This window comes from Salvelinus namaycush, chromosome 5 (assembly GCF_016432855.1).
Source record: "Salvelinus namaycush isolate Seneca chromosome 5, SaNama_1.0, whole genome shotgun sequence".
NCBI classification, from domain to species: Eukaryota; Metazoa; Chordata; class Actinopteri; order Salmoniformes; family Salmonidae; genus Salvelinus; species Salvelinus namaycush.
The window spans coordinates 50764544-50776462 of record NC_052311.1 but is presented as its reverse complement, the minus strand read 5'-3'; the positions used below and the strand labels follow the sequence as shown (position 1 = coordinate 50776462).

At 44.7% G+C, this 11919-nt stretch overlaps 1 protein-coding gene across 2 annotated transcripts in view; it reads right to left on the bottom strand.

Moving 5' to 3' along the window:
* The window catches only part of ptpn23a (protein tyrosine phosphatase, non-receptor type 23, a), a 28962-nt gene that overhangs the window by 5814 nt on the left and 11229 nt on the right, over positions 1–11919 (bottom strand). The window contains exons 2-17 of one of the 2 annotated variants that reach the window (XM_038994379.1): positions 9395–9469; positions 9143–9270; positions 3370–3446; positions 3205–3254; positions 2938–3069; positions 2758–2838; positions 2396–2527; positions 2244–2291; positions 2052–2108; positions 1840–1898; positions 1632–1711; positions 1352–1532; positions 1095–1240; positions 675–995; positions 422–576; positions 156–307 (exon numbers count right to left, since the gene is read on the bottom strand). In XM_038994379.1, coding sequence (XP_038850307.1) covers positions 156–307; positions 422–576; positions 675–995; positions 1095–1240; positions 1352–1532; positions 1632–1711; positions 1840–1898; positions 2052–2108; positions 2244–2291; positions 2396–2527; positions 2758–2838; positions 2938–3069; positions 3205–3254; positions 3370–3446; positions 9143–9270; positions 9395–9469 — 1874 coding nt within the window. Of the gene's footprint in view, positions 1–155; positions 308–421; positions 577–674; positions 996–1094; positions 1241–1351; positions 1533–1631; positions 1712–1839; positions 1899–2051; positions 2109–2243; positions 2292–2395; positions 2528–2757; positions 2839–2937; positions 3070–3204; positions 3255–3369; positions 3447–9142; positions 9271–9394; positions 9470–11919 lie in introns of those variants that run through there. The other variant, XM_038994380.1, reaches the window with a different exon arrangement.

Here is an 11919-nt window from a genome sequence, read left to right as displayed (position 1 = left end):
GTTTCTAGTGTTTCCATTTGTCTGCTCCGATTTGTTTGTGTGTTCTGATTCTCTTTATTGGCCCCGTCCCTATGGCCTTGGACTGGAACAGCGTCAAAGTCCTTTGACCAATAGTACTGGTGTCCCACTAAAGCCCTTCCCAAGCCCTTGCTCACTTGTGTTCCGTCTCGGCGAGACCCTTGCGGACCGAGGCGTATTGCACGTTGGCTTCCGTCAGCGCCTTGAGGATGTTCTCCTGGGCAGACAGGTTCTGGTCGATGTACACCTTCACCTGCTCATACTTCTTCAACTGCTCCTCAAACAACCTCTATAGGGAGGGAGAGAGGGGGGAGAGAGGGGCAAATGTTACATATAGTGTGTTAAGAGGCATGCATTAGTCTAGTATTTCCTGAAGATCAAACCCACACACAATGTCCTGTACCTTCATGTCAGTGCGCTCGGTAGTGACAAGGGAGGAAGTGATGTCGTCCTGCTGGATGAGGTCACGCAGCTGTTTTTCCAGGGTGCTCCTCTGGTCCCTCATCTCCTGCACCTTACCCAGGATCCTCTTCATGCACTGCAGCCCTGCCACCTCCTCTGTAGGAACACACACACACACACACACACACACACACACACACATTTAGAAACACTCCAAATGACACCATAACTCTTTTCCACTTTCCTATACCCACCCTGGTTGAGTTGGGGCCTCGGCAGGGCGTCTCTCAGGGCATCCAGTGGTCCCCCCAGCAGCCTCAGGTTACTGATGTGCAGGTTCATGGCTCTGTGCAGCTCTGTGTTGGTGAAGCTGGCCTTCTCATGGGCCTCCATGTACTTCTCCAGGTCCCTGCGGATCTCAGCCAGGGTCTGGGCATGTGCCTGAGGGTGCAGCTCCGCCGCGGGGCCTCCTCCCACCGACTCCTGCAGCGCCCGCACCCCGGCCTCGTCCTCCTCCAGCACATCCCGGATCTCCCTCAGAGACGCCTCCACGTCCGTGAACACACCGGACAGGACTGAGGGAGAGAGACATAGGGATAGTAACAAAGGCTGTGTGAGTATGTGTGTGTGTGCGTGTGACATGTGTATGTGTGTGTCCCAGGCCAACCACTCACCCTGCATGGACTGAATGAGGCTCTTGACGGTGTCTGGTCTGACACTGAGCGCAGCACACTTCTCCATCAGTACAGGGGGGATGTGACTGTACATGTCCAGGTTATCTACTGAGTCTGGCTCCAGACCCAGAGAGTCCATAAACTGCCTGTAAACCCAGAGCTAGATCAGTAACCACACAAAGTCACTATATTAAATCGTAAAAGGCGTACCGAGACGACACAAATACACACACAGCCCTTCCGACTCTCCTACTCACTCTAGAGTCTCATTCCTGCTGTCTATCTTGGCCATGATGTCCCGTAGCAACTTGGCCTTCTCTTCACTGTAGAGAGAGGAGGCCTCGTGGGCAGCCATGGGCACCAGCTTGGCAAACAGGTCTGGGCCTGTGACACTGGGATCAGTTGGGTTCACGGGCAAGGCCTTCACCAGGGGGGCACCTAGAGAGGACATGATGACAATGAAAATCCAAATATAGTATATGAAATGCAGGAGAGGTTGTGTGTGAGGAGAGGTCATAGGTCAGGGTTCAATGTGACCTTTGACAGAAGCAAGAGTCTCGACCGAGGGCACAGTCTCATGGTAGATGAAGTCATTGTCTTTCTTGGCAGAGTTGAACCTACAAGGGACAGGGGATAAGGAAGAGCAAAATAAAAGGAGAAGACGGATCAGAAAGAGTGTGACTGTCTACCTATCTCAAAGATTCTACCAACCTACCCACAATCAGAAGTGAATATAGCTGCTTACTTTCCCCCTATCACATCCATGGTGAACTTCAAGGCCTCCTGCACACTGTCCGGCTGACCCTGCTCAAACAAGAGAGAATGAGAGATGAGGGGAAGGAGCATAAAGACAGTTCCTTTGTTATTGTAAGCTTGATAACAGATACAAAAGAATCCATTTCAGAATGCCAAATGAAAAAGGTTACACACACAGAGTCAATTGGAAGGTGACTGTACCTTGGCCAACTTGATGGCTTCACTGAGTTTGTCTAAGGAGCTCTGCAGGTAAGCCAGCTGTTAAAAACACAAAAACACACAGCTTTAGAAAAATAGGTGTATGAGGAGAGACATTGGTATGCATGTAGAGGAATGGAGGTATGCAGAGGAATATACACAGGGGGAATAGGGATAGTCAAGAAGGTGACATACCCGCTCTCCATATTTCTGTTGCTCCTCAGCCTGCTTCCCCATATGCAGCTGAAAATAAATAATGTTATTCAATAAAAGAGTATCCGTAAACCAAATTGAGAACACATTCGCAATACACTCCCTCACAACTCACTGTCCGGTCTCAAACTCACATGGGCGATGGACGCAAAGTAGTAGATCTTCATTTGCACCAGTTTCTTCCAGTCCTTCTGGATCTTACCCAGCATGGAGGCCGTGTCAGAGTTCTCCAGAGCCCTGCACGCCTCCTTATAGTAGTCCACCACCTAGACCAGGCCAACAACAGAACAGTCGCACACCTGGGTCATACTCATTAGGGCATACCGTAGCGAAACGTTTTGCAACAGAAAACAATTAGCATTTTCTTATTGGATAAGTTCAGTTAGTCCCTCCCCGTTTGATGCCTATTGAGAATGACCGCTCTATGGCAACTGAGGTCTAGAGGGTGTAATCGTGCCCTGCTACTACGTCTTGTGTTGAGAGGAGAGAGATTTACCTGAGCACTGATGCGGGCTACAAGGAAACTCTTCCTGTTGTCCAGCATGGACTTCTCCAGGAGACACTCCTGAGCCTGACCCTGAATGGAGACAAATAATAACGATGAAGTGTGTGTGTGTGTGTGTTCATGCTTGTGAGAACACATGCATGTGCGCACGTGTGTGTGTGCGATAGTTACCAGCATGAGGTTGATGTTGAGGTTAAGGATCTGGTGACTCATGTCCACGCTGAAGTTGTGGCTGAAGTGGTCCCTCAGGTAGGAGAAGGCCCCCGCGGAGCACTGGAAGTGTGTACATGACACCTTCATCCCCTAGAGGGAGAGAGAGAGGGGAGGAAGGGAGACAGAAGGGAGTGAGGATGTAAGCGATAGAAAGAAGAGGGCAATACAATGGATGTCAGTGTGAGATGTCATGGAGAGAGAGGTTAACGTGTTGCTTCTGCTCACCTCTTCGGACACCCTGTTATCCATGGCTCCCAACATGGAGTGGAGAGCACCTACAGAGAAGACAACATCATGGCAATCAGGACATAGCTGTTTGACGGCTGGTTAGGCCCTCAGTGCGGATCTAAGGTCACTTTTACACTTCACCACTCAAATGGTTCAACTCACCCAGGTTGTAGAGGATGCAGGCTTGCTCATAGCTGATGTCATCATGAGTGACTGTTTTTCCAGAAAATATTTCTGTCCTGATAGGAGAGAATGAAATTGTTGACACACTGTTTTGCATACATAAGGGTGTGGTGTGTGTCTACATGTTTGGGCCTGTCTGTATTTGTATGTATTATGGATCCCCATTAGTTCCTGCCAAGGCAGCAGGTACTCTTCTTGGGGTCCAGCAAAATTAAGGCAGTTATATGCAATTTTAAAAACATTACAATACATTTCACAACAGATTTCTACGACACATTAATAAGTGTGTTCCCTCAGGCCACTACTCTACAACCACATATCTACAACACAAAATACATGTGTATGTGTATAGTGAGTATGTTATCGTGTGTGTGTCTGTCTGTGCATGTGTGTGTGTCTTCATATTCCCGGCTGTTCCATAAGGTGTATTTTTATCCGTTTTTTAAAAATCTGATTGTACTGCTTGCATGAGTTACTTGATGTGGAATAGAGTTCCATGTAGTCATGGCTCTATGTAGTACTGTGCGCCTCCCATAGTCTGTTCTGGACTTGGGGACTGTGAAGTGACCTCTGGTGGCATGTCTTGTGAGGTATGCATGGGTGTCTGAGCTGTGTGCTAATAGCTTAAACGGACAGCTTGGTGCATTCAACATGTCAATGCTTCTCGCAAATACAAGTTGTGATGAAGTCAATCTGACCTCTACTTTGAGCCAGGTGAGACTGACATAATGTTAACTCTCCATGTACATTTAAGAGCCAGCCGTGCTGCCCTGTTCTGGGCCAAATGTAATTTTCCTAGGTCCCTCTTTGTGGCACCTAACCACACGACTGGACAGTAGTCTAGGGCCTGTAGGACCTGCCTTGATGATTGCATTGTTAAGAAGGCTGAGCAGCGCTTTATTATGCACAGACTTCTCCCCATCTTAGTTACTGTTGGGTCAATATGTTTTGACCATGACCGTTTACAATCCAGGGTTACTCCAAGCAGTTTAGTCACCTCAACTTTCTCAATTTCCAAATGTTTCATTAGTTGAGGTTTAGGGTTTAGTGAATGATTTGTCCCAAATACAATGCTTTTAGTTATTGAAATATTTAGGACCAACTGCTTTCTTGCCACCCATTCTGAAACTGACTGCAGCTCTGTGGTAAGCGCTGCAGTGATTTCACTTGCTGTGGTTGCTGATGTGTATAGTGTTGAGTCATCAGCATACATAGACAAACAGGCTTAACTCAGAGCCAGCGGCAGGTCATTAGTAAAGATTGAATAGTAAGGGGCCTGTGTTCTGTTATACAGGTAACTCTCAATCCACAATATAACATGGGATGTAAAGCCATAATACCAATGCTCCCTCTATGCTGTGCGCGTAGCCCGGGACTGCCACACAGAAATATCAGCCAACAGAGAGAAGCACGAGATTGAACCACTCAACCTTCTAGAGCAGCGGTCATCAACCGGTAGATCTCCAAGACATTCCTAGTCGATTGCCAAACATTTCTGTAAAAAACCCAACGATAAAGCCTATTTTTTGTATTAGTCTTGAGCTGTTGGCGGTAGGTGCACCCGATTCAGCTGCCCTGCGAGCCGGGGAGGCGAGCTGTTGCCATTTTGAACCATTGCATTTATTTTATTTCACCTTTATTTAACCAGGTAGGCCAGTTGAGAACAAGTTCTCATTTGCAACTGCGACCTGGCCAAGATAAAGCAAAGCACTGTGACACAAACAACTACACAGAGTTACACATGGAATAAACAAACGTACAGTCAATAACACAATAGAAAAGTCTATATACAGTGTGTGCAAATGAAGTAAGATTAGGAAGGTAAGGCAATAAATAGGCCGTAGTGGCGAAATAATTATAATTTCGCAAATAAACACTGGAGTGATAGATGTGCAGAAGATGAATGTGCAAGTAGAGATACTGGGGTGCAAAGGAACAACAATATATATATATATTTATATATATATAAATAAAATAAACAACAATATGGGGATGAGGTAGTTGGATGGGCTATTTACAGATGGGCTATGTACAGGTGCAATGATCTGTAAGCTGCTCTGAAAGCTGATGCTTAAAGTTAGTGAGGGAGATATGAGTCTCCAGGTTCAGTGATTTTTGCAATCGGTTCCAGTCATTGGCAACAGAGAACTGGAAGGAAAGGCGGCCAAACGAGGAATTGGCTTTGGGGATGACCAGTGAAATATACCTGCTGGAGCACGTGCTATGGGTGGGTGCTGCTATGGTGACCAGCGAGCTGAGATAAGGCGGGGCTTTACCTAGCAAGGACTTATAGATGACCTGGAGCCAGTGGGTTTGGCAACAAATATGAAGCGAGGGCCAGCCAACGAGAGTATACAGGTCGCAGTGGTTGGTAGTATATGGGGCTTTGGTGACGAAACGGATGGCACTGTGATAGACTACATCCAATTTGCTGAGTAGTGTTGGAGGCCATTTTGTAAGTGACATCACCAAAGTCAAGGATCGGTAGGATAGTCAATGTGTCTGAAGGTACAAACTCTGCCTTCCCTGCGGGCCCAGAGAGCAAATTAAGTGCACTATAGGCCTACCGCTGGCCAATCAGATGGCTCAGATGACCGTGTCTGCAGTAACGTAGTGTGGCATAAAAGAAAGCTTCAGAAAGTTGCTACTGTGAGATTTCTAAACGTTTAAAACCATGACTAGAGAGACTGTCAACGAATACAGAAAAGAGATGCTGTTTTTATGACTGAGTTCATGTTTAAGTTCTTACTCAGCACTGTCAACACTTTGTATTCAACACTTTTATAAGCCAGAAAATGCACGTTGTTCCTATATCCACTCAGAGCTACAACAAGCACTGCAGCAGTAATGAATAAGTAGGAAAGTGTATCTATAGGCTTGCATTGTTGTTATTATTAGCGGCTTGGGTCTTTTTTAATATCGAGGAATATTTCACTTTTTCTGTTCAACATGACTTTGTGCATGAGGCAGAAATAATGTGGTGCGTGTCGAGTTTCGCCAGATGGAAGATGGTGTCCCTTTCTGGTCAGTGTCAGTGGACGGATGTGGAGATGCGAGATCCTCAGTCTGTTGCTCTCTCCCTCCGCTGAGACTGATCATCAGATGCAGGCACCATCCCCCCCAGCTGTGCTTCACAAGTAATACAACAACGGATCTATTACCGGCGTGATCATATAGCCTACCTCAAATGTTACAATGTCATTTTTAAATGCCCGAACAACAATGCATTGGCAGGGCAATTAAAGCAAAGCCAATATGCAGTGATAATGTATTGGACCTATAACTTACTGCACAAACCTCACTGCTACAGTACTAATATTAATTGATTGTTGCAATGGCTTACGTTTTTTAAAGTCATGTTAAAAACAATCTGAGCGGTAGATCTCGGCTTGCATTTTGACTCAGTGATCTTGACTCAGACAAGGTTGGTGACCACTGTTCTAGAGTTTTCCCTGTTAACACTATCAACGTATCCATTTGCCATGGCAATTGTGATCGAATCAATGCAATATTACCGAAACAAAACAAACTATGTAAGAGATTTTGTTGTCGGCAGAACGCACCAGAGTAGGATTCTATTACATTGACACACACTACTTAGCCCGGTGCGGTATAAACAATCAGAGTTGCAGTAGGCCTATATGCAAATAGCTCATTGCCATATATGGATATGTGCCATTTACTTTGAACTGGAGTGTGTTTGCAGCATGAGGGGTCGTGAGTAGATGCACTTAACTTGAAGTCAAAGTAAGAGCTGCTGTAGCCACGTGTGTACATTTTGTTCATATCCTTTGCTAGTTAGTGAGTTATTAGCCCAGTTATAGATCATTTGTAGTCAGCAATAGGGGAGTGATTGCTTCTTACAAGAGCACAAAACATATACATCTCCAGACGTCTTTGAAAAGTGAGTCAGGTAAAGAGCTTTTTTTTTAATGTCTTAAAGGGGCAGTGTTGTATTTTGAGACATGCTTGAATAAGCTAAGTAGCCAATAGGCAGAGGGTAGAATAATTTGTCTGATTCTCTGTCGTAATGGTATGGGAATAATAATGCATTTTATTTTGTAAAGTGGTTTCTTGCATCAAACAACACAACAACATTTTCAGTCACCTCCTTGTCTGAAGGACAAGTGGATTAACAGGTTCATGTCAAGCCCTGTATGTTTTTTCAAAAGTCTCATGGAATGTAGGCCTACATTGAACACCACACATTGGTTGCTAAGTTAGGCTGAATGATAGAACAGCCGTTTCCACGTTAAAATGTTATGGGATGCATTTTCTCAATTGTTTTGATGGTAGGCCACTCTGGTAGGCTTACGTTATGATCAAATAGCCACAGTAGCCGACATGGCCACCACTAAAACTGTAACTTAAAGCGGGTACAGCCTCCGGGTTCACAGTAAACGCACACTGGAAGTTGCACAGAATTTTCACAATGTTCAAAGTTCACGTTAAGCAGACCTGAAATTTGCTCAGTGTCTGAAAAGAATTGAGGGAACATTACATTACACATACGCCTTCCAGCAGCAGATTATTATAGATCATGTCAAAAGTTGCACCGAAGACCAACAAAACAGGTCCCACAATCTTTTTATTTATTCATTATTATTTTGTTAGCCAATCATCAGTCATTTGTGTAAGTGGCGTACATGTTGAATGCCCATCCCTATAAGCGTTTTGAAAATCTGCTGTTCATTTGTTTACTGTGAAATAGCATTGTATCTGGTCAAACACTATTCTTTCCAAAAGTTTACTAAGGGTTGGTAACAGGCTGATTGGTCGGCTGTTTGAGCAAGTAAAGCGTGCTTTGCTATTCTTGGGGAGCAGAATGACTTTTGCTTCCCTCCAGGTCTGAGTACACACACTTTCCTGTAGGCTTAGATTGAAATGATGGCAAATATGAGTGGCAATATCATCCTCAGTAATTTTCCATCCAAGTTGTCAGAACCAGGTGGTTTGTCATTGTTGATAGACAACAATATTTGTTTCACCACTTCCACACTCACTTTACAGAATTACAATGCTTGTCGTTCATGATGTGTAGGTTCAGAATTTGTTGTTGGCATGCCAAAGTTTGCTAATCTTGCCAATGAAAAAATTATTAAAGTAGTTGGCAATATCAGTGGGCTTTGTGATGAATGAGCCATCTGATTCAATGAATGATGGAACTGAGTTTGCACAACATTTTATTTAAGGTGATCCAAACCTTTTTACTATCATTCATCTTTGTTTCATAGTAACTGTTTTTCCAGAAAATATTTCTGTCCTGGTAAGAGAGAATGAAATTGGCGACACACTGTATTGCATACCCGAGGGTGTGGTGTGTGTCTACGCATATGGTAGGGAGAGCTTATGAAAGTGTGTGTGTTCGCTCACACTTTATTTGGATAGTCCAGATTGTCCATCTGTAGATGCTCTGTGGATGCTCTAGAGATATCTGCTGATAAGCAACTGCTTGCTAAGGTTCCAGTTAGGGAGGGTTTAGAATAAGGGTTAGGGTAAGAGTTAAGGTTGGGGCTAGGGTTAAGTTTAGGGTTAGGATGAGGGTTAATGATAGGGTTAGTAGATAGTTTAAATTTTACTGATAGTCTGTCGAGCATCTACAGATGGAATATCCAAATAAAGTGTTACCTTGTGTTCTTCCGGTCTTTCCGTAGCTGTCTGCGAGTTTATGAAAGCAAGTGTGTGTATGATAAGCATCTCATGGGTAAGTGTGTAAATATAGGGCTCCTATGTGTACTTCATTGCCTCATACCATGAGATGGGTACTGCTGCCTCCTGCCCAGGCCCCAGAGGCACACGGCTCTGGAGGTAGTGCAGCTGCCCAAAGTACTTCCTCAAAATGCTGCAGCCCTCAAAGTCCCGCGTCACATTCACCGCACCCTGCCACAAACACTTACTTATTATATGATAGAAAGACAGTACAGTATAGTATATGACCTACATAACAAATAAATCACAACATATGACATTTGCATAGCACAACTCGCTCAGTCCCAGTTCATACCTGTCTCAGTGTCTCCAGCTTCTTCAGCTGTTCATTATAGCTGTCTGGATTCTCCCCATAGTTCTTCAGAATGAACTGAAAGGACAGAGGGAAAGCAGATAAGAGGGGCCATTGGGAGCTCAGCAAATAACCTTTATTTAACCAATAAGGTCTATTCATTCAATCAGAAATAGATTTACAGTACCAGTCAAAAGTTTGGACACCACTACTCATTCAAGGGTTTTTCTTTATTTTTACTATTTTCTACATTGTAGAATAATAGTGAAGACATCAACACTATGAAACAACACATATGGAATCATGTAGTAACCAAAAAAGTGTTAAACAAATCAAAATATATGTTATATTTGAGATTCTTCAAAGTAGCCACCCTTTGCCTTGATGACAGCACTGCACACTCTTGGAATTCTCTCAACCAGCTTCATGAGGTAGTCACCTGGAATGCATTTCAATTAACAGGTGTGCATTGTTAAAAGTTCATTTGTGGAATTTCTTTCCTTCTTAATACGTTTGAGCCAATCAGTTTTGTTGTGACATGGTAGGGGTGGTTTACAGAAGATAACCCTATTAGACAGGTGAAAATCTGTCCTTTGGTCTGATGAGTCTAATTTTGATATTTTTGGTTCCAACCGCTGTGTCTTTGTGAGACGCAGAGTAGGTGAACGGATGATCTCCGCATTTGTGGCTCCCACCTTGAAGAAGGTGGTGTGGGGGTGCTTTGCTGGTGACATGGTCTGTGATTTATTTAGAATTCAAGGCACACTTAACCAGCATGGCTACCACAGCATTCTGGAGCTATACGCCATCCTAAGTAACTTCAATATTCAATGCCCTGCATCCCCACCATCTCATTGTTCAAGCAGGATGCAGCATAAATTTAGCACTGACATTCATAATTAATCCATCATCCAATCCAATTAATCCATGTAATAAAAAACGACTAGGTCTGCACTTATTGTGTGGACAAAGGAAATTAATCTGAATCTCCCAGACAGTTTGTGTTTAATTCATTTTTTTGGTCTTTGTTAGCCTAAAGCCACGTTAGGTCCATGTTAGATCTACGTTATAGCCACAGAACGCTGGTGGGAGGAGATATAGGAGGATGGGCTCATTCTAATGGCTGAAATGGAATAGTGGAACAGAGTCTAATATGTGGTTTCCATATATTTTATGTGTTTGATACCGTTCCATTTAATCCATTACAGACATTACAATGAGCCTGGCCTCCTATAGCTCCTCCCACCAGCCTCCTCTGGTTATAGCGCGGTTGACATACAAAGGTTATTCCCGATTGAGCCAACATGCACAGCTTTTACTGTGAATGAGATCTGGCGAACGTCTGGGAAAATGCCTATAAAAGCTGCATCGTCAGCTTCCCAGCACGCTGCTCTATGAATAGAATCCAGGCCTAAATCTAGTCTCTTGTTTTATTTGGTCGTCAAGAGACCCCGCTTTATTCTCCTGTAGATGTTGAGAAGAAGAGCAGCAGTGCCGTCTGGATCCGAGCCTGAATCTTCTGACAACGGAGAGATGAGAGACTCCCCTTCAGCCCCACAGACTGACCAGGATGTGGAGGTTCCCACAGACGACAGGTAATCATGGAGATATCTGGAGATGGTTGTTTGGGGACGGTGGACCAAATGGATTAAGACGATTGAAAGCCCATATGTCTTGATTTTCCCTGCCTGATTGTTCATTGCATCACTGATAAAATTCCTGTCAATGTTTTGATTATCACAGGGATGATGAGGATCTTTATAACAATCATGATGTTGTTATCAATGTTGTGTTATCATCATGATTGTTGATTGGGACACATACTCCTACAGATCCGGTGACTGACCTGCACCAAACCAGGAGTCAGTTAGGGAAAGTCTGTTTGATCATCCTGTGTCTGAGTGTCACACTAGGGCCATTGGTGACTTTCAGAACCAACTCTACTCAAGCTTGCTCCATTGCTCCCCCTTTCCACTCTAGCTGCCCTGTTCACACTGCCAAATACACTATAACACCAGTCAAGGTTTCAACGCATCTAATAGTGTCTGCATACAAGGACCACAGGGGAAGGGGAGCCATGCGCATCATTGCCATGGTCAACAAAGACCGAACCACGTCTCTGTACTGTGTGTTTTGCTGCTCTGGACAGGCACCCCAGGTCGCTCCAGCCGATGTCGTAATGCACAGCGTCCACTATGGATACCTGTATGCGGCCGCAGACATGCCCGGCCTTGAAGGACCAGGATGCAAAGCCACACACGTCACTCTCACCACACACCTCGAGAGCCAGGATGCCCTCAGCCAGATATTTCTAACTATCCTGACTATCCAGAACAGGGAGAGATGGGAGGACTTCCCCATCCTCCAGTACTACGCAGAAGAGGGCACTCTGGAAGTGATCGACTGGCCCATCAACCACTTCCTCAAGCCCTCTACTGGGTAGGAGGCCCAGGAGCTGGAAGGGGACATCCACCTCAACGGCCAGCTGACCACCATGAACGAATGCATCTACAGGAATATGTACAGGT